The 22,571-nt window shown below is 47.3% G+C and overlaps 2 protein-coding genes across 2 annotated transcripts; one reads left to right on the top strand and one right to left on the bottom strand.

Annotated features, from left to right (window-relative positions):
* Nucleotides 1–333: 333 nt before the first annotated feature.
* On the bottom strand, nt 334–15,330 carry LOC147007267 (SWI/SNF-related matrix-associated actin-dependent regulator of chromatin subfamily A containing DEAD/H box 1-like). Its single transcript, XM_085867464.1, has 14 exons — nt 15,322–15,330; nt 15,103–15,229; nt 14,762–14,839; nt 9,812–9,882; nt 9,432–9,618; nt 8,091–8,169; nt 7,657–8,006; nt 6,207–6,430; nt 5,282–5,372; nt 4,514–4,613; nt 3,987–4,046; nt 3,545–3,620; nt 2,699–2,834; nt 334–640 (listed from the first exon to the last, which is right to left on the bottom strand). The coding sequence occupies exons 3-14, from the start codon at nt 14,798–14,800 to the stop codon at nt 485–487; spliced, it is 1,569 nt and encodes a 522-aa protein (XP_085723590.1). The 5' UTR covers nt 14,801–14,839; nt 15,103–15,229; nt 15,322–15,330; the 3' UTR covers nt 334–484.
* A 456-nt stretch (nt 15,331–15,786) lies between these two features.
* On the top strand, nt 15,787–17,379 carry LOC147007266 (uncharacterized). The gene is made up of 3 exons (XM_085867465.1): nt 15,787–15,916; nt 16,342–16,511; nt 16,574–17,379. Exons 1-3 carry the CDS (start codon nt 15,787–15,789, stop codon nt 17,372–17,374), a joined length of 1,101 nt encoding a protein of 366 aa, XP_085723591.1. The 3' UTR covers nt 17,375–17,379.
* Nucleotides 17,380–22,571: the final 5,192 nt, after the last annotated feature.

Genomic DNA, 22,571 nt, shown 5'->3' with positions numbered 1-22,571 from the left:
TCCTTCCCTTCTCCACCCTTCCACCCCCCAAACGAGAAGCTTGTCAAAGCCTGTCAGCGTGTGAGACATTTATTGCGGGAAGGGACACCAGGACGAACGTGGTGGGGGGGTGGATAAAGGAGGGGAGTGGGGGATGTGGGGAGTGGGACGTGAGGAGGGGAGGGGTTAAAGCACTCTTTGCACGGGTAAATTTGGCAAACAGGATGACTGGTGCATCAGCAAAGCGACGGGTCGGCTCTGCTCGTGTTTAATCAGTCAGGACCTCAAGTGCATTGCATTTGAGCTGTAACTAAATAAAACAAGTTTTGCAATAAACTTTGTGTGAAACCTTTGTGTTGTAACGTATTCCATCAAGATCATTTTGATTCCTCATGAGACAGGAAAACAAAAATTAAATCAAACCCCATGTTGATGAAACAGTAAGATCCTTGGAATCCCATATCCGGTAATGTTCGCACCTTTCTTCCAAGAACACTTCACTTATTCACTGCAGCCTTTTACATGATAAAATCACCTTCTGAAACCCTCGGGTGAGATTTGGACCGCTGAAGACCGTTGGCATGATGAAACGCAGCAACGAAAGAATCTCCAGAAGGTTGTTCTGTACCGGTGTTCCCGTAAGCAGCAACTTCCATCTCGCCTAGGTTCACAGCAAATGGAGCAGCGCGTTTTAATAGCAACAAGATAACCATGTTATTTTACCATGGTGAAAAATAATTCAAAGGCCTTGAATATCTCTGGGACTTGGAGGACAGTCAAGACAATCATTATGTTTGGTGCAAACCCAACAGAGCACATCACCCAAAGAACACTATCCCTACTGTGAAGCATGGTGGTGGCAGCATCATGTTGTGGGGATTTTTCTCATCAGCAGGGACTGGGGCACTTGTCAGGATAGAAGGGAAAATGGATGGAGCAAAACAGAAAAATCCGAGAGGAAAACTTGCTGCCCTCTACATGAAAGCTGAAATTGGCTTTGTACTTTTTCTGATTTTCATCAATGATCTCTCCAACCCTTTGGAAATCCTCTTTCCCTCTTTTCTGATAACACCACCCTCTGACGAACCATCCATCATCACTCTGATCGGCAAGCATTGGCCTCTTCACTTTCTACAGACCTGGATAAAATTACAAACTGCTCAAACTCTTCGAACATGTCTTTCGACCCTGACAAATCTCACCATATCTCTCCGAAAGGACCGTCTGGAACCCCCCGCACCTCCCCCCGTCTACTTTCTCAACAATCCCCATGAAGAGGTCCTTTCATTCAAGCTTTTTTGCCTCACTATCTGCCACGATCTTTCCTGGGGAAACCACATCTCCAAGCTGGCCTCCAAAGGCAGCCGCTGACTGGGAATCCAACGTCGTGCAAAGTCCTTCCTTGGCACACCTGAGCTTCTAACCGCTTACAGAGCTTTCATCTGCAGCCTGATGGAGGACTGCTCTTCCCTCTGGGGTGGTGGTGCTCCTGCCTCACACCTCGCTTGGCTTCACGCTGTGGAAACCAAGACTCGAGGATCATTGGTATCTCCTGCGATGAAGCTGAGTCTTTGGGTCTCTCACTCTCTCTCACCACAGGCAGGTTGGTGGTCTTTCTGTCCTCTACCATCTCCTCTCCGGCCTTGCCCCCCCCTGCTCTGTCTGTGCTCTGACCCCCCCGCCCCCTCTATATTTCTGTAGGGCATTAAAGGCCCGCCAAAAACCCCCTTCTGGTGAAACTACCAAAAATCAAGACTCAATTCTCACCTTCACTCTTTCATTCCCAGTTTTTCCCGCCTTTGAAACAAACTTTCACACTCTCTTCAATCCCACTCTTCCCTCCAGGTCTTCAAAACAGCTGTTCACCACCACCTCTTATCATCCCCCATCCAAATCCTTGATCTTTTCTACCACCGTTAATCCACCCCAAACCCACCTCCCTCAAATTCCCTGCTTTCCTTCCTCAAAGTCCCTGCAGTGTCCATCTTGTTTACCCCGTGTACCCTGCCCCATCCCTCTCCCTTCCACAGATCTCCTAATGTCTCTGTTCCACTCTGTTTTGTGCTTTCCTCTCCCACTCCTCTTGCCTCCTGCCTTGTTATATGTTATCTGTGTTCGCTCTTACACGAGCCTCGACATGGTATACAAAAAAAAAACCTTCGTCACCCAGTATGTGCCAAAGTTTGTTCACGGCATTGAAAAAAAATCGGGTCCTAAGGGGAATCTGCCCCCCCCCCCAAATATGTATTTGCTTTCTTCTCTGAAACAACACACACAATTTCGATGAAACTTGACCACAACCTTCCTCACCCGTGATGGACCAGAGTTTGTTCACGATATTAAAAAAATATTTATATATCCACAGGTGTTTACTTTCTTCTCCGTTACATATTTTGTGGGTTATCCACCTGCTTCCAGGTGAGCACCCAGGGGTATTGCCCCTATTTTTAAAGTCTTTGGCATGGCTTGGCCATGGTTTGAGATAAAAAAGCATACCTCAAAAAGTTTTGGACGAGTTATAACAAAACAAGGTGGACATGTTGGTTAGGTGACAAGAACAAGCCAATGAGACTTTGGTTCGGGTCCGGATCCAGATCCAGCCTATCAGCGGGATACAAAATGTCGTAAACTGTTCCGCCTGGAAGAGGAATGCGTTCGACCGGGTGCCGGGTGTATTTCCGAATTAAATGTTTTCCAACACCACATGCACCACACAAACCTGAAGAGCCATGAGCTGCGGGTAGCGTTGCGTGGACATACTCTTCAGGACATGGCCCTCATCAAACACTGCACAACCCAAACTGAGCTTTCGAAATAAGCCTCGATCTCCTTTTGTTCCGATGACACACTGGTATCTGCAAAGAGTGAAGAGAGAGAGAGAGGGCAGGACCAATTGTATCAGGCTACATAAAAGCTTCCGCAACATCTGAACTTCGAGTGCTATTCGGTACAGAACCGCCGACTCACATCATCTTTCACACGACTGACTGTATTCAAGAGAGGTGAACGCCTACGTGTCTCGAGTCTCATCATGACGCTGGCCAAAGTAACACAACCTCTGATCGACTCCGATTTTCTTCCTGTTGGTCCCTGAAAGCACGGTCTTTGGACAAAACGATTCCCCACAGATCAATCTCGCCGTATGAACATTATCGATGACCCCCCCACAGTCCGGCCACCAGGCTGGGACTCCATTGAAACAACAAAACGAAATTTCAAACGACATTCCCCATGGCTAGTCGAACAGCTATATGCTGTTACGGCTCTGCGAAGCCGGCACTCCCCCGAGGCAATGGCACCCAACATATAGCGGTCACGAGACAGTTATTTCATTAGTAATCGTTCAGTTAGCCCTTCCATTATGTCTAGTGGGTACGTGGGACAACGCGCGTTGCCCGAACAGCTTTTATTTGGATTCTTGGACAATTCTTACTGGCAGAGATTCTTGTTCGAACTCCAAATGATTGCACAGATTCCGAATCAACCACAACAACAACGTCCACAACAAGGCAACCAAACGTCCAGAGCATTCGTGGAGAAAGCAACAAAAGGTGAAAGGACATACGTGGTGAGGATGACGTCAGGTTTTTCAGTTTTGTTGAGAATACAATGACGCAGCACTCGCCGTTCGGGCTGGCTCCCTGTGACAAAAATCCAACTGGTGCATCGAATGCTCGCAAACCTTCAGAGCGAAGCTCAAAGGTGAAGTTACAAGAGAGCACTTGTACAAAAACCAAAATGACATCATCAGTTACAAATGGAGCAGATTTGGTGGGGAAAAAAAACAAAAAATGAAACAGATTCCATCGCACATGGCAGCTTGGAGGAATTGAAAAACACGAGAAATAACGAACAGACAACGAAAGCAAACTCTTCGGAGACTCAGAGGGGAGTTACATCGGTTGGCTAAGGTGAGATGAACGAGAGCAATGTTTACCTTGATACCTGGGAAGATGAAAGCAACAAGTCACGTGAAATATTCACAGGAATCCATGAATTTGACTCACCATAGTAAACAAAGATTTCCAGCTCTGTGCTCCAAGAACTGAATTCCCGGCGCCAGTTGGCTGCAACGGTAGGGTGGGTAAAATTGGGCGTGGCTTGAGAAAGGCAACATGAGAGTGGGGGTTTAAAGATTAAATTAAATAAAAGGATGGCGTGAGCTGGTTATCTTCTTCTTCTTCTCCCTTTATAAGAGGTGAGGTCCAATGTTACCAGAGCTTCTGCCTTGCCTTGACTCCCATACTCATCCACTTCCTGCTGTCTTCAGCCAACTCTCTCCACTCTCCAACCATCCCCAACTTATTGATGTCCCTCCTCACACAATCTCAAATCACGGTGTCCCTCTTTTTCCTCCCACCTCATTCCCTCTACCTATCTGCTCTCTTTGCTCTTCTCTCTTCCCCCCATCAGCACCAACTGTACGTGTGCAGTCACTTCCGGAGGAGATTTACAAATCCCGTGAGTCCCATGATTTATTTATTTCCCCTGAAGTTGTGTTTGCATTTCAGTTTACTGTTTGAGGAAACTGTACCGAGTGTTGATGCCGTGACCACCACCAAATGAGGACCTTCCTCCCTCTCCTCAATCAGATGTGCCAGGAATGCGATGGCCTGCACAGTCTTACCGAGGCCCTGCAATACACACAACCACCACACCACTGCAGACGATCAACAACAACAACAACAACAACTTGAACGACACTCAGTAGATTGCCTACCTCGGCCAGACTGAACAGTTGACGTTATTTATCCCACCTACAGGCCGGATCCTGCATCCAGATCCTGAACCAACTTGTCACACAGCCATCCTGTCCACCAAGTTTCGTCCGAATCCGTCCGTAACTGTTTGAGACATCCTACTGGCAGACAGACCAACGGACACACTGCTCCGGCCACCTTCAACGGCGAGACAGCTGAACACCTTCGGTCCTTCCCAATAAATTTCTCCCAAATGTGAAACTGAAACTGTCGAACTACTTCGCCCTTTCCTTCCCGGGTGACACCTGCTCTTTGAAGACCAAAACATTGAGGGAATCTCAATTTCACGGCTCAAGACCTGTTGTCCCCAAGGTTCCGATGGACATTTCCGCACGCGCCGCACGTCAAGGGTCAAAGGAAACGAACAAACTGTTCAAGACTTCACACATCTTTAGCCAATTGTGACAACAATACAACAACAACATCAACACCACGCATCCATTTCTTCATGACACTCGTGTGAGTTCAAAAGCAAGTTGTGTCGTCTCTTCATGGATCTCTACCCCCCCTCCCCCAAACCATCCCATCTCGTACTCTCTCACCATTTCATCGCCCAGGATGCCGTTAACGTCTTGCTTGTGAAGTAAGCAAAGCCAGTTCAATCCCAACAATTGGTACGGCTTCATCCGCAACCTGCAAAACAAAGAACGTCCTGTGAAACACCACGTGACCAACCATCAGCTTGGACACAAACACGACCGACCGGGCTGTACGAATCGGTATGACACGTGCTCGGAATACGCGTGTTTTTGCTTCATCGAGGTAGCCCAGGTAATTGGTGCATTTTTGGGAGCGAACGAAGCAACGGTCTGTTGCTTATACACTGCCCAGCTAAAGGGGACGTGTCAAAAGAATGTTGTCCGGATGGAACAAGATCGCCCGTCGGGGGTGCTCTGCCAGTGAATCCGTCCTGGAATTCACGGATGGGTGTTTGTGTGTTTGTTCGTCGCGCTACTACCTTCAAAAGTCTGGGCACGTAACATCCATACTCGCTGCAACTTACAACAACAAAGTTACAACTTGCTGTATCGGATCAGTATGACCCCAGTTAATGTGTGGCTGTGTTTTTATCTTCGCCGGTGGTCTTGGAGGAGAGGGCAGGGGGGGATGCAAGGTGTCCATGTAAATGTGTGTCGTGTAGCGCCCCCTCAAGGTGGTGGAGGGTATTACAAGGCTCCACCATTTATCGTGCAGTGTTCCTGTGCCCTCGATTTCCAGTGCAGGGAGGGAAGCAGTACGTGTGTAACCTGGGTTTTGTTTTTTTGCCTACACACAGCTGTCAGTTACCTATACACCACCCAAATCAAGGTATGCGTTGGAAGAACCTTGAGCAAGCTTGGAACAACATCGAAGGGCGGGTAGTCTGCTCGTAATAATAATAATAATAATAATAATAATAATAATAATAATAATCAGAACAGCTTTTTGAGAAAGCAACATGATTCTTCCAATTCTCTTCATTCTCACTTTGTGTTCAACAATTTGGGCTGTTGGAGTAATCCTTCGGATTCCACATCATCGACCAGCGTCTGGTTATTCTTCAATAACCCACTGACAAGGCTTCTTGTCGTCCTGGCGATGGCAGCACAATTAGCCAAAGCATTGTTAAGGGCTTTTCTCTCAGCAAGCAGCTGGCGAACGCCATCGAGCACAGTCGCCACGGGCAAACGGAGATGGTGCAGTGCCTGTTTCTGAAGGGTCGTGGAAGTGTGGGGAGGGGAAGGACGGGAGAGAAAAGGGAGACAATAGTATCAATTTCATTAATTCATAATTTACCATGATATCGTCCAGAGCCAAATGCAACAACTAACTTGTAATCAAGGAGTTCATCGAAACTTTTTTGTTTGTTTGTTTTTATAAATTTTGACCCCGTGACCCAAAGTCCCCATCCCATGAGGCGTGAACCAGGGGTTAAACCCCAAAAAATCGTTACATATTTATGAATCCCCCAATGTTGATTACATATACAGAATTCCATTTAAATTAAAAAATATTTAACAACGTGCTCGTTAATTGCATATTCAGCTCCGCCACCAAAGGTGGTGGTGATATTTTCACCCCTGTCTGTCTGTGTTTCTTTGCGAACAAAATATCTCAAATTCGGATTCGGACGGATTCGGACGAAATTTGATGGAGAGCTTGGGTATGTGACGCGGGCGAAATGATTCGATTTTGGGGGAAGATCCGAATCCGGATCTGGATCTGAGAATTGTTTAAAGTGATTCATCACCGTTGAGTGATCGGGCCAAAAACGACAATCCAGCGGGATATCTCAAAAAGTGGGTGAGTTGGTCAGGTGACAAGAACAAGCTCATTAAATTTTAGTTCAGGTCCGATTCCAGATCCGGCCTATCAGTGAGATATAAAACGTAAACTAATCAGCCTGGCGGAGCTATGCGCCTTACCGAGTGCCCTTCTCCTTTGGTAAGTGACCTTTTGACCTGGCCCCAGGGGGCGGGGCCAAAATGATATCAGTCTTGAACTTCCTTGCCATGTGGTTCCATAACGACCAAGTTTGCTGAATTTCTGCACAACCGTTTAAGAGGAGATAGTGTGACGGACGGACAGACAGACAGACAGAAGAGATTACAACATCCCCCGTGTTTTTTCTTCAAAAAGCGTGGTGATAACCGGCCTCGGTGGTGTTAACGGTCAAGAGGGTCCACTCTGGGAGGGAGTCTGGGAGGTGGGCGGTTCAAACCCCAACCGAGTCATCCCCAAGGCTTCAAAAATTGTACGCGCTGCTTACTTGCTTGACGCTCAGCATTTAAAAAAGGTTTGGGCACGGACAAACAAACCACAGCACAGGCTTCGATGAGGCCTCATGAGGTCCTCGTGCCTCGAAGTTCCTTGTGAGGGAACTCATGATTCAAAACGAGCTTTGTGCCACGGGATATGAATCCGTGCGATGCATTACCAGGTCTTCATGGCGATAAAATGGCTTCAGGGCAACGATCTTCGGAGCCACTTCCCTGGTGACATGCGGTAGCAAACAGAGGTCCTCCAAAGAAGCAGAAGCAATGAATTGCAACACGTTTGATGGTGTTTGACACACATAGTCACCATGACCTTGCGTTCCATTTTTTTCAACCTCCTTCCGGTCTTCCTGTTGACCCAACCGAGTGGGGCTAGACGGAGCGGCTGTTGACTGAGGATCTCGTTGAAAGTCGCCAACGCCTCGATTCACGGTAGAAGGGCTTGCGAGGCTGAAGTCAAATTTCGAGAGCTTCTCTCTTGCTCGTTGAGCCAAAGCCACCCACGTCGTTTCTGCGCACACGGTACAAATCACACTTGTGATCCGACGATTCCGTTTCCTGCGGAATTCCCATTTCACAATCCCACCAAACATACCATCCTTCCTCCTGCAGCCCGAGTCGGGTGATGTAACCTCCGGCATCTTGTCTTCATCGCACGTGTCCAAATTCACAACCTGCAACACGAACCACAATGACGACCAGGGTTTGGTTCAAACACCGAACGTTTCACCGAGGGGGCGAACACATCAAAAGGTCACAAATTTGAACGAGAGTTGAGGTCGATGGCGCGCCATCGCAAATCCCCACTCTTCACACCGAAAGCAAAGTTGAAAGATGGCGAAAAGTTCCACCAGGAATGACCCAACGTCAAATTTTGAGTTAAAAATTTTTCCCCCCGTTTTGATCCTTGTGACTCTGAACCTGCTGGGGCACCGACCGGGGGTGAAATCCCTGAAGAAGCCATGACATATTTAATGGGTCCCCCAATGTTGATTGCACATACAGGGTGCGGCATTTATATCTGACACATTTGTCATCGTTTTGGCGGGAAGCAGTGAGGGCGTCGGTCATTATTTATTTTCCCCAAGTGTTGCCTGAAAGTTTTGAATGATGGAACACCATGACCTACACCTTTTGACTCCACCCCAGTGGTTGTGCGTGAAAATGATCCTGCTGTAGCATCTTCTTACCAGGTGGTGATCATAACGACCAAATTTGGTGAATTTCTGCACAACCGTTGAGGAAGAGATGGCATCATGGATGGGCAGATGGACAGACAGACAGACAGCTTGAGATGGGAAGCGTGAGGATCTGCGACGGCGCACCATCGACTTCACTGTCGTTCTGATTGAAAGGAAAAACTTGCCAACAGCTTGGCAAATTACTCAAAAAAATTAATAATAATAGCGTTACGTAGTTTTAGATCGGCTCCATATTGAGGTTAAACAATCCGTAACCGTGTGACGAATCAGATCGTTCTGATATAACCGTGGAGGAGGCTGACAAGGATGAGAGGTATCGATTTTTTTGTATACCTTGTCGAGGCTCGTATGAGAGCTAACACACAACGCACAGCGAGGGGGCATAAGACAAGAGGGGCGGGAGTGGGAGGGACAAAACAGGGGGGAACAGGGACTTTAGGAGATCTGTGGAAGGGAGAGGGATGAGGTGGGGAACATGGGGAACACAAGATGGACATTACAGGGACTTTCAGGAGGGAAAGCAGGGAAGGAGGTGGGTTTGGGGTGGATTAACGGTGGTAGAAAAGATCAAGGATTTGGATGGGGGATGATAAGAGGTGGTGGTGAACAGCTGTTTTGAAGGCCTGGAGGGAAGAATGGGATTGAACAGAGTGAGGGAGTTTATTCCAAAGGCAGGAAAAAAGAGGAATGAAAGAGTGAAGGTGAGCAGTGATTCGTGATGTTGGTAGTTTTACCAGAAGGGGGTTGTTGGCGGACCTTGAGCGCCCTGTGGAAATTTGGTGGGGACAAATCGCAGAGAGGAGAGGCGAGACCGGAGAGGAGACGGTAGAAGACAGAAAGACCACCGACCAGCCTGCGGTGAGAGAGTGAGATGCCCAAAGACTCAGCCTCATGGCGGGAGATACCAATGATCCGAAATGCCTTGGTTTTCCACAGCGTGAAGCCGAGAAAGGTGGGAGGGGGAGAGAGTCAAGGTGGGGAGTGAGAGGGAGTGATTGTGAAGATGTGTAACCTCCTCTAAACTCGCACTATCTGAAATAACCCACCACGTAACACAGAAGTGTTACACCGATCCACAATTATTTATTTATGTTAACCGACGAGGAGGTTGGACCTGTGGTGGTCGTGCCCGTTTGCAGGCTGGCATCGGAGACCAGGAGGTACACTCTTGTGAACCTTGATTTCCTGAAAAGACACAAAACTGTTAAAACAGAATTTAAAACACAAATTAATTCCCACAATACCTTGCGCTTCCCATCCAAACCGAAGTTGAAAGATGGCAAATAAACTCCGCAAGGAATGACCCAATATCAAATTTTGAGGTTTTTTTCTTCCCCATTTTTACCTCTGTGACCCTGAGTCCCCATCCCTCGTGCATGAACCAGGGTTCGAGTGTAAAATCGTGACGTATTTCGTGCGTCCCCCAAATGTCTGTTACAAACACAAAGTTTCATGTAGTAATGTTTTCAAATGTGCCCGTAATTGTATTTTTCGATATTTGACCTTCTGACCCCGCTGCAGACACCAACAACAAACCGGGCTCGTCGACCTCCATGCCGACCCCTCCGTGCGCACCCAACTCCACCACGCGACGATGCGGCTCTGCCGGGCCGTGTCCCGAATGCGCGTCTAACGATGTGTTGTCGGACAACGCCGCGAGTGAGGCCTTCGGACACCCCGTCCACCCTTGTGCGACGCTGTGTGGACCGTCCGACGGCTCTGCCGGGGTGTCCACGTCACGTTGCCTGGGGTCGTGTCCGTCGGGATGAACCTCGCGCGTCTCCGTCACCGCATCGAGCACCGCACCGGACGGTGGCACACCGGTCAAGGCTGCAGCCAGGTTACCAACCCCTCCGGGGCACATGGAGATCGCAGGCTCGGTCGATGAGGGAGGTCCACTCACCGGGCGGGACGGGATCGGACTGGGTAGCATCGCTCTTGGTGGGGGCACCGAGACCGTCCATCCCGTGTTTGGACCCTCGTGCCTCACCATGGGCGGCCCCTCACACCTCACTGAACGGTCGAGAAGAGGTTCCACCCCATGGGATTGGTTGAACTCTAATTGCTTGGCCCTCCGCGCCATCCTCAGCGTGACCTCGACCCGGTCCACACCCTCATAGTTCACACAGCCTCGGCACACGGGCTCCGAGAAGGTCCACACGATAGCCCAGCGCGCTCGTGGAAGGTTACACAAGGCGCAGACCCGCCGACATGCGGTCACTTCAACCACCTCATTCGACATGTCACACTGAAGGCCTCGGGCCTGGACGCAATTTTACCTCCGGAGATGAAACGGTTTTCGAAAGTTCGCGCTTCGTCCCTCAACTCAACCACCGCAGCAGAAAATTTGTTGTGGTGATGGGTGAGGGGGGTGGAGGACCGGGGGGTGAGGGGGTGAGGGTTACAGATGGGCAGAGAAGAACGAACTGAGCGAAAGAACCTTCAAACGAATCGGCTTCCAAGAACTCGCGCATATTCAACGTGATCGGCAGGAGAGCAAACTGAGGATAAAACTACACGAATCGGCTTCCAAGAACTCGCGCATGTTCAACGTGATCGGCAGTGACGTCACCGAACCGTTGCGCGACCTGATTCCCTTTGTGGGATTGGGCGATGTAAACGACGTCATCCTCACCACAATCTCCTCACCTTCCGTTTTCTAGTTTCACAAACACGTTTTCCAAACCTCGCTCACCCTTATTATTATTTATTTACCTGACGTATTTAGTACGTGTGCTTGATCCTGACGAATCCGGCTAATGGGGAGGAGGGGGATGATTTGGCCTCTTTGCGTTGGGGGTAAAAACACCGTGACAGAGGCATCCCCTGTAGTTGCACGAGTTTAGTCTACCCCAGTAAATCCAGTTTCTCCACCATCAGAAATGGTCCACGTGGTGCTTTCACGCGAGATTGGCTCCGCCTCCCAAAAAAACATCGCGCGACTGTCCCCGCCCCTCCCATGACATCTGTCCAGACTGTCCCCGCCCTTCCCATGACGTCATGTCCCGAATGTCCCCGCCCCTCCCATGACGTCAACCCCGACTGTCCCCGCCCCTCCCATGACGTCTGTCCAGACTGTGCCCGCCCTTCCCATGACGTCATGTCCCGACTGTCCCCGCCCCTCCCATTACGTCATGTCCTGACTGTCCCCACCCCTCCAATGACGTCATGCCAACTTGGTGTTCATTCCCATGTGGTCTGACAACATCTCCAATCCACATCATGATTTTGACCGTCATCGTTATCGAGGGATTTCTTAAATCAGAAAATTCTTCTTCAAATTCACTTTGTCACGAGTGTGAAGCGAGTTGTTCACACAATGTCCATTTACGTGCTGACGATCTTTCCCTCGATGACGTCATTGAAGTTCACCCGTCATTTTTCGGGGCGGCACCTGACGGACGGGTTTGCGTTTTTTTTTTTAACTGTAATACCTCAAAATATTATTACAATTAAAAACCACGTTCAGGTCTTTGTTTATTACTCACAAATCAATATAATCAGATCGAAAAATAATTATTTATTTTTCTGATTCTGTTGACCTTTTGAATGAGACGGAGATATCCCCTGAAAAAGGTCAACGACTTCCATTTACAGCTGCTGTTCTTCTTTCATACGTCTCAAAAGGCTGCGGGGTAGCATCATTGGCTGAGAACGTGGCTGTGCCGCAGATGCGGTGCCCCTGTGGAGGTTATGGTAGGATTTCGTAATTTGGCCATGATGCCGGTGATGGCTTGCCTTCTCTTCACAAAGGACACCGTGGGATGTTGAACGTCGACCAACTAATTCTGGTCACCAGGACCTCCCGTTTAAGGTCCATCCGAGGGACGGCACACACATCCATGAATCATCCTGCCTGTGAAACAAGTTTTCAATTAAAAAAAAAAAAAATATATATATATATATATATATATATATATATGTGTATATATTGTTGCGGTCTTCGCGCCCGCCGGCGTGCGACGGCCACGTAACTCGAATCGCGGCGCGTCGCCCACCGGACGGACAATCCAGTCGTGACCCTCTCGGACTAACGCCGGGAACCAGTCACGGGTGGACCTTTCGGTCTCACCGCGATCGAGCCAATCAGCCCCCGCGTGGGATAGGGTTGCTCGCCAAATTCGAACTACCTAAGTACCCACGCGGAGGGTAGACCGGGCGATCGCACCTCGCCGCAGGTCGACTTCGGACACGGGCCACTTAAGCGACCCGTTCCGTACTATCAGAATAACCGAGCGGTGTTATCGTCGACCTCGACGGTTCGATTAATTATCGGGCGTATTCAGCCCACTACCAACCCTTTACGTGAAGCAAGATGGGGATTCAATGGAGGAAAAGACGAAGCGAAGCGGGAGAACAGTTCAACAATAAAGCACGTTTATTCTCGGCACACGGGAAGCACACAAATACAATTCCACCAAATGCACACAAAAAAGAAAACACAATTCCATTTACACAAAAAGCAAACATAAAAGTGAAAAACACAGTGCAGAGCTAATTCCGACTACCGAGCACACGGCAACACTTATACAATTCTACTTCACAGACGGCGCCGACAACACATACCCAAAACCAAGGAAAGAAAATACCCTCAAGAATGAGGTAGGCCTGGGGCCGAGACCTGGTCGGGCCTACCCGTCTGGTGATGAGACGCGGAGCGGCGATGGCCCCGCAACCCGCGGGCCTCGTGGACAGTGCCTGGCAGGGGGTGGGAACGGGGCCCCCTTGGTCGCACTATCTCAGCGCGGGGGGAAACAGGAGGGGGGTTGCTGATGCTCGGGGTATAGAGGATCTTTATTATGTGCGACGAGCGTCTCCACCTCGGCCAGGTCGCGCTGCCGGCCTCCCTCGGGCGCGCAGCTCCTTGCACGACGCGAGCACCCTTCGTCCGACTCGCCGCCTCTCCACAGCTCGTCCCCTCCGTTCCGACTCTCCTTCGCCTCGTTCCGACCTTTACGACTCCTTCTTCCTCGTTCCGACTTCTTACTACTCGTTCCGACTTCTTACTCCTCTTTTACTGACGAACACCGTCCTTTTATCCCCCCGTAACTTCGCCTTTGACCCCCTCCCTTTGACCTTTCACCTCGCTCCCCATTGGCCCGAGAAAAAGTGGGCGTGAAGGCTTTTTGATCCACAAATTTGCATATATCGATCGCCCTGGGGGCGGGGCCAATTCGCCCCTCGCTCACCGATTGGACGGCAAAAAGTGGGCGTGTGTCGTTTTCGATCCGTTTTTGAAGCAGAAAATCCGTGATTTTGTACACGCTGTTCAACGTGCGCCCTACACGAGTCCAGCATCGGTGCCCATGAGTGGCGCGAGATGACGGTGATGCGATGGTGGCGAGTTGTGACGGTAAAGGTCATGGCGGTTGTGGTGAAGCGGCGTTGTGGTTGGTGGTTGATGTTGTGGTTGTGATGGTGGCGATTGGTCCAAAATAAAGATAGTAAAAGAAAAACGGCTATCCTGAAGAGTCGCAGCACGTATAAATGACATGTATTCCCACTAGACAACGGGTTTGGGCCTAACTACACATGCACTTACCGAGATACCTCACCTAAGGGACCTGAATGGTGGTTTGCGAATCTGGTAACCACAACAATATATATATATATATATATATATATATATATATATATATATATATATAAAAAACACACCGATGGTCACGTGATTGCTGCCATTCTGAACAAATTCCAAATTCCTACTCTTAACGACAGAGGACATTGATATCAGCCAATGACACTACCCCACAGCCTTGTGTTGCATCCAGAAGAAGACACGTGGTCACAGCTTACTTATCAATTTAATGTAAAGTGAACATTGAAAGATCACCAATCACAATTTTATGTCCTTACAGTGAGTGAGCAGAGTTTTTCCGTCCCAAACGGGGAAAAACTTTTTGACCCCCTTCACCCCCCCCCACATTTGACCACCACTCTTTGGTGAACCAACATACCGGTGGTGCTCGAATCTTAACTGCACTTGCTCCACATTCACGATCCATACAATCTACGTGTGGTGGTGTTCTGTACGCGGGTGTCGTGCCGCTGCTCGACGGTTTACCTGGAACACGTCGTCCAGGTGAGACTCAAAGGAATGCATCTTCAGGCTCAGGTTTCTCAGATCCCAGAGAGCGACCGTCTGCGTATGGCACAGGAATGGTCGGCGAGGAGCGGGCGTGGGAATGGGATGGTCAAAAACCAATTAATGGTGGCCACAGGTGGATTATCGACAAGATAATCAGATTATCAGTGACAGCATTGTTTGGCGATCAAGGTGGTAACCTCGGCGTGGGTTTTGTTCCACGTAAAATTGGTAAGCATCATGTCGGTGTGCGTTATCCCCGGTAAATCAACCAACATTGCTGTTTTCCACGAAGTAGTCGTGGCCAGGTTAAAACCCACCTGGTCAGAAGAGCCTGTGACCAAGACGAACCCGCTGTAGGGATTGAAGGAAAGGCAGTTGACCTCAGCTGCGTGAGCTTCCAAAGAATGGCTCGGCTTCGAGATGTCCTTGGAGCGAGTGTCCCAGCTGCAGAAGGTAAAAAAAGGCAATGTGTCGGAAGGGACAAAACGACGAGGGAGCTATCCAGGTGGTCTATTCCGCAGTAGCTGGACAACTACCTCTGTAAAGGTGAATCTCAACCTGAGAGATCAATGCACGAGCAACAAGGGTTGGAGCAACAGGTCCAGGGTATCGGTGGCAGCTCAAGCGTTGGTTCCACATTTCCAAGCATCAAGCACAGCACGCTACATCAAACGGCAGAAGCACATCGTCAAACCCCTTCACAAAGATCCCACACGTACTTCTCACGTCATCAGGATTTCTCACCCTCAGCGTGTTATCTTTGTCATCAACGTCACACAAAACATCAAACAAATTCCCTCAAGGGTCCACGACTTATCTGTGGGTACACGGAGGCAAGGTTCCGTCACGATCAACACCCTCTAACCCAGAAACAGCTTCCTGACCTCCAGCAAAACAGAATCTCACTGAGAACTGAAATGACAAAGCAAGAGCAAAATCCAGATTCTCACATCATCAGATTATGATCATCAGCAACAACCAAACAAACATTCGTGTTCCGGATGCCAACTGACGTCCTCGACAATCGCCGCGTGTCCCGTGAAGACGGTTTTCCGGTCCACGATCTTGTCTTCTCGCGACGCCGTCCCGATGTCCCACAGGCATATGGTCTGCAAGCAGCATCGGACGATGGTCACGGGGAAGAAAGATGCTGTGCCGACGCGAACAAACAATTGGTGGGACCTGTCGCCATTGTAGTCCGACCGCGACCCTCATGAACGTGTGTGTGCGTGCCTCGTAAGTGTAAGTTAAACGCCCAGCACGTATCTCAACCAGAGGCAGCTAAGTCCAATTATTCCCACAAACCAACCGCAAGTGTCTTAACCACAAAGGATTCCTCTCAAGTTCAGAAGAGGTCGCCACTCCGACAGAACAATCCTGGAGAGGTCACCACTCCAACAGAACAATCCTGGAGAGGTCACCACTCCAACAGAACAATCCTGGAGAGGTCTCCACTCAGACAGAACAATCCTGGACAGGTCACCACTCCGATAGAACAATCCTGGAGAGGTCACCACTCCGATAGAACAATCCTGGAGAGGCCAACACTCCGACAGAACAATCCTGGAGAGGTCACCACTCCGACACAACAATCCTGGAGAGGTCACCACTCCGACAGAACAATCCTGGAGAGGCCACCACTCCGACAGAACAATCCTGGAGAGGTCACCACTCCGACAGAACAATCCTGGAGAGGTCACCACTCCGACAGAACAATCCTGGAGAGGTCACCACTCCGATAGAACAATCCTGGAGAGGTCGACACTCCCACAGAACAATCCTGGAGAGGTCACCACTCCGACAGAACAATCCTGGAGAGGTCACCACTCCGACAGAACAATCCTGGAGAGGCACCACTCCGACAGAACAATCCTGGAGAGGTCACCGCTCCGACAGAACAATCCTGGAGAGGTCACCGCTCCGACAGAACAATCCTGGAGAAGTCACCACTCCCATAGAACAATCCTGGAGAGATCACCACTCCGACAGAACAATCCTGGAGAGGTCACCACTCCGACAGAACAGTCCTGGAGAGGTCACCACTCCGACAGAACAATCCTGGAGAGGTCACCACTCCGACAGAACAATCCTGGAGAGGTCACCACTCCGACAGAACAATTCTGGAAAGGTCACCGCTCCGACAGAACAATCCTGGAGAGGTCACCGCTCCGACAGAACAATCCTGGAGAGGTCACCTCTCTGACAGAACAATCCTGGAGAGGTCACCACTCTGACAGAACAATACTGGAGAGGTCACCGCTTCGACAGAACAATCGTGGAGAGATCACCACTCCGACAGAACAACCCTGGAGAGGTCACCACTCCGACAGAACAATCCTAGAGAGGTCACCGCTCCGACAGAACAATCCTGGAGAGGTCACCACTCCGACAGAACAATCCAAGAGAGTTCACCACTCCGACAGAACAATCCTCGAGAGTTCACCACTCCGACAGAACAATCCTGGAGAGGTCACCACTCCGACAGAACAATCCTTGAGAGGTCACCACTCCGATAGAACAATCCTAGAGAGGTCACCACTCCGACAGAACAATCCTGGAGAGGTCACCACTCCGACAGAACAATCCTAGAGAGTTCACCACTCTGACAGAACAATCCTCGAGAGTTCACCACTCCGACAGAGCAATCCTGGAGGAGTCACCTCTCCGACAGAACAATCCTGGAGAGGTCTCCACTCCGACAGAACAATCCTGGAGAGGTCACCACTCCAATAGAACAATCCTGGAGAGGTCACCACTCCGACAGAACAATCCTGGAGAGGTCACCACTCCGACAGAACAATCCTGGAGAGGTCACCACTCCGACAGAACAATTCTAGAGAGGTCACCACTCCGACAGGGCATTTAGCACACATGAGTTTCAGTTTATCTAAACAAGTTATTTATTGTGAACAAACAAACATTCATTGTACAAAAATTACGATTTTGACCTTTTCAGGACCTCGACCTTGACCTTTGTACTCTTAATTTTGTAATTGGTATTAGAGTGTGGGGAACAGAACAGTCAACATTTTAGTGTTGGTTTCATGCAAATCGGATAAAAATTGACCGTGTTATGACTAAAACCGCACATTTTGCAATGTCGTGACCCCCCCCCCTGACCTTTGACTCCCAACCGCTAATAAGGGTTATTACGTCATTGTGTCATGTCACATATCACAAGATGGGGCATTGGATTCTGAACTTTCTGGCATTAGTTGCATGAAATTTGGATACAAATTGACCGCCTATGGTAAAAAGACGACTTTGACCTTTTCATGACCTTGACCTTTGACCCGATCGTTCCCAAAATCTAATAAAATGGTCCTCGGATAATAACCAATCATCCCACCAAATTTGCTGCTATTCAGTTCAATACTTTTGGAGTTATGCGAATAACAAAAAAACAAACAAACACACATAAATAAATAAATAAATAAATACACAGTGATCAAAACATAAAATTCGCAACAAAGTTTGCGAAGGTAATTTCCATCGTTCTGAGCAAACATCAAAGAGCCCTTTGAGTGTTGGTCGAGAACCTTTGCTTCGCCGACGTCGATGTCGGTAGACATGTCGATGTCCTGTGACGGACGGTTCGATCGGACGGACGCGAACACCTTGTCGATCGTGCACAACAAGTTTATTTAATGAAAACCGAGAGGGGACAAACCGGTGGAAGTGTTGTCTGTAAACTCAACATGAGAGTGTCGGACACAGTGACAACGCGATTATTACACGAGGTGTGATCGTTTCACTAAACTGATGTTAAATCATCACAAACTCATTATATAATATTATAACATGGTGGATCCAATCTAAGGTGGTGGCCCCAATCTAAAATGGTGGCTCCAATCTAAAATAGTGGTTCCAATCTAACATGGTGGCTCCAATCTAAAATGCTGGCTCCAATCTAAGATGGTGTCTCCAATCTAAGATAGTGGTTCCAATCTGAAATGGTGGATCCAATCTAAAATGGTGGATCCAATCTAAAATGGTGTCTCCAATCTAAGATGGTGGATCTAATCTAAAATGGTGTCTCCAATCTAAGATGGTGGATCCAATCTAAAATGGTGTCTCCAATCTAAAATAGTGGCTTCAATCTAAAATGGTGGATCCAATCTAAAATGGTGGTTCAATCTAAAATGGTGGCTTCAATCTAAGATGGTGGCTTCAATCTAAAATGGTGGCTTCAATCTAAAATGTTGTCTCCAATCGAAAATGGTGTCTCCAATCTAAAATGGTGGTTCTAATCTAAGATGGTGGATCCAATCTGAAATGGTGGATCCAATCTAAAATGGTGGCTTCAATCTAAAATGGTGGCTTCAATCTAAGATGGTGGCTTCAATCTAAAATGGTGGCTTCAATCTAAAATGGTGGCTTCAATCTAAAATGTTGTCTCCAATCGAAAATGGTGTCTCCAATCTAAAATGGTGGTTCCAATCTAAGATGGTGGATCCAATCTGAAATGGTGGATCCAATCTAAAATGGTGGCTTCAATCTAAAATGGTGGCTCCAATCTAAAATGGTGGCTTGAATCGAAGATGGTGGCTTCAATTTAAAATGGTGTCTCCAATCTAAAATGGTGTCTCCAATCTAAGATGGTGGCTCCAATCTAAAGTGGTGGCGCCAATCTAAAATGGTGGTTCCAATCTAAAATGGTGGTTCCAATCTAAAATGGTGGCTCCAATCTAAAATGGTGGCTCCAATCTAAAATGGTGTCTCCAATCTAAAATGATGTCTCCAATCGAAAATGGTGGTTCCAATCTTAGATGGTGGCTCCAATCTAAAATGGTGGTTCCAATCTAAGATGGTTCTCCAATCTAAAATGGTGTCTCCAATCTAAGATAGTGGTTCCAATCTAAGATGGTGTCTCCAATCTAAAATGGTGGATCCAATCTAAAATGGTGGCTCCAATCTAAGATAGTGGTTCCAATCTAAGATGGTGTCTCCAATCTAAAATGGTGGCTCCAATATAAAATGGTGGCTCCAATCTAAGATGGTGTCTCCAATCTAAAATGGTGGATCCAATCTAAAATGGTGGTCTAATCTAAAATGGTGTCTCCAATCTAAGATGGTGGCTCCAATCTAAAATGGTGGCGCCAATCTAAAATGGTGGTTCCAATCTAAAATGATTTCATCAATCTAAGATAGTGGCTCCAATCTAAAATGGTGGCTTCAATCTAAAATGGTGTCTCCAATCTAAAATGATTTCATCAATCTAAGATAGTGGCTCCAATCTAAAATGGTGGCTTCAATCTAAAATGGTGGCTTCAATCTAAGATGGTGGCTTCAATCGAAAATGGTGTCTCCAATCTAAAATGATTTCATCAATCTAAGATAGTGGCTCCAATCTAAAATGGTGGTTCCAATCTAAAATGATTTCATCAATCGAAGATAGTGGCTCCAATCTAAAATGGTGGCTTCAATCTAAAATGGTGGCATCAATCTAAGATGGTGGCTTCAATCTAAAATGGTGTCTCCAATCTAAAATGATTTCATCACTCTAAGATAGTGGCCCCAATCTAAAATGGTGGTTCCAATCTAAAATGATTTCATCAATCTAAGATAGTGGCTCCAATCTAAAATGGTGGCTTCAATCTAAAATGGTGGCTTCAATCTAAGATGGTGGCTTCAATCGAAAATGGTGTCTCCAATCTAAAATGGTGTCTCCAATCTAAAATGATTTCATCAATCTAAGATAGTGGCTCCAATCTAAAATGGTGGCTTCAATCTAAAATGGTGGCTTCAATCTAAAATGGTGGCTTCAATCAAAAATGGTGTCTCCAATCTAAAATGATTTCATCAATCTAAGATAGTGGTTCCAATCGAAGATGGTGTCTCCAATCTAAAATGGTGGTTCCAATCTAAAATGGTGGTTCCAATCTAAAATGGTGGCTCAAATCTAAAATGGTGGCTCCAATCTAAAATGGTGTCTCCAATCTAAAATGATGTCTCCAATCGAAAATGGTGGTTCCAATCTTAGATGGTGGCTCCAATCTAAAATGGTGGTTCCAATCTAAGATGGTGGCTCCAATCTAAAATGGTGTCTCCAATCTAAGATAGTGGTTCCAATCTAAGATGGTGTCTCCAATCTAAAATGGTGGATCCAATCTAAAATGGTGGCTCCAATCTAAGATAGTGGTTCCAATCTAAGATGGTGTCTCCAATCTAAAATGGTGGCTCCAATATAAAATGGTGGCTCCAATCTAAGATAGTGGTTCCAATCTAAGATGGTGTCTCCAATCTAAAATGGTGGATCCAATCTAAAATGGTGTCTCCAATCTAAAATGGTGGCTCCAATCTAAGATGGTGTCTCCAATCTAAGATAGTGGCTCCAATCTAAAATGGTGGCTTCAATCTAAAATGGTGGATCCAATCGAAAATGGTGGCTCCAATCTAAAATGTTGTCTCCAATCGAAAATGGTGTCTCCAATCTAAAATGTTGTCTCCAATCGAAAATGGTGTCTCCAATCTAAAATGGTGGTTCTAATCTAAGATGGTGGATCCAATCTAAAATGGTGGTTCCAATCTAAGATGGTGGCTCCAATCTAAAATGGTGTCTCCAATCTGAAATGGTGGATCCAATCTAAAATGGTGGCTTCAATCTAAAATGGTGGCTCCTATCTAAAATCGTGTCTCCAATCTAAGATGGTGGATCTAATCTAAAATGGTGTCTCCAATCTAAGATGGTGGATCCAATCTAAAATGGTGTCTCCAATCTAAAATAGTGGCTTCAATCTAAAATGGTGGATCCAATCTAAAATGGTGGCTTCAATCTAAAATGGTGGCTTCAATCTAAGATGGTGGCTTCAATCTAAAATGGTGGCTTCAATCTAAAATGTTGTCTCCAATCGAAAATGGTGTCTCCAATCTAAAATGGTGGTTCTAATCTAAGATGGTGGATCCAATCTGAAATGGTGGATCCAATCTAAAATGGTGGCTTCAATCTAAAATGGTGGCTTCAATCTAAGATGGTGGCTTCAATCTAAAATGGTGGCTTCAATCTAAAATGGTGGCTTCAATCTAAAATGTTGTCTCCAATCGAAAATGGTGTCTCCAATTCAAAATGGTGGTTCCAATCTAAGATGGTGGATCCAATCTGAAATGGTGGATCCAATCTAAAATGGTGGCTTCAATCTAAAATGGTGGCTCCAATCTAAAATGGTGGCTTGAATCGAAGATGGTGGCTTCAATTTAAAATGGTGTCTCCAATCTAAAATGGTGTCTCCAATCTAAGATGGTGGCTCCAATCTAAAGTGGTGGCGCCAATCTAAAATGGTGGTTCCAATCTAAAATGGTGGTTCCAATCTAAAATGGTGGCTCCAATCTAAAATGGTGGCTCCAATCTAAAATGGTGTCTCCAATCTAAAATGATGTCTCCAATCGAAAATGGTGGTTCCAATCTTAGATGGTGGCTCCAATCTAAAATGGTGGTTCCAATCTAAGATGGTTCTCCAATCTAAAATGGTGTCTCCAATCTAAGATAGTGGTTCCAATCTAAGATGGTGTCTCCAATCTAAAATGGTGGATCCAATCTAAAATGGTGGCTCCAATCTAAGATAGTGGTTCCAATCTAAGATGGTGTCTCCAATCTAAAATGGTGGCTCCAATATAAAATGGTGGCTCCAATCTAAGATGGTGTCTCCAATCTAAAATGGTGGATCCAATCTAAAATGGTGGCTCCAATATAAAATGGTGGCTCCAATCCAAGATGGTGGCTCCAATCTAAAATGGTGGCGCCAATCTAAAATGGTGGTTCCAATCTAAAATGATTTCATCAATCTAA

The sequence above is a fragment of the Eptatretus burgeri genome, unplaced genomic scaffold (assembly GCF_056783735.1).
Source record: "Eptatretus burgeri isolate ZD-2024b unplaced genomic scaffold, Ebu_testis_v1 Ebu_testis_scaffold_358, whole genome shotgun sequence".
Lineage (NCBI taxonomy): Eukaryota > Metazoa > Chordata > Myxini > Myxiniformes > Myxinidae > Eptatretus > Eptatretus burgeri.
This window is presented reverse-complemented; position numbering and strand designations above follow the sequence as displayed.

Coding starts and splice junctions, on each gene's coding strand:
- LOC147007266 (XM_085867465.1), top strand. CDS start 15,787: ATGCCAACTGACGTCCTCGACAATCGCCGCGTGTCCCGTGAAGACGGT. Junction 15,917..16,341: donor GCAAGCAGCATCGGACGATG/GTCACGGGGAAG, acceptor ACACTCCGACAG/AACAATCCTGGAGAGGTCAC. Junction 16,512..16,573: donor GACAGAACAATCCTGGAGAG/GTCACCACTCCG, acceptor AATCCTGGAGAG/GTCACCACTCCGACAGAACA.
- LOC147007267 (XM_085867464.1), bottom strand. CDS start 14,800: ATGCATTCCTTTGAGTCTCACCTGGACGACGTGTTCCAG. Junction 4,047..4,513: donor GGTCACGGCATCAACACTCG/GTACAGTTTCCT, acceptor CTACCGTTGCAG/CCAACTGGCGCCGGGAATTC. Junction 3,621..3,986: donor GGAAATCTTTGTTTACTATG/GTGAGTCAAATT, acceptor TTTTTGTCACAG/GGAGCCAGCCCGAACGGCGA.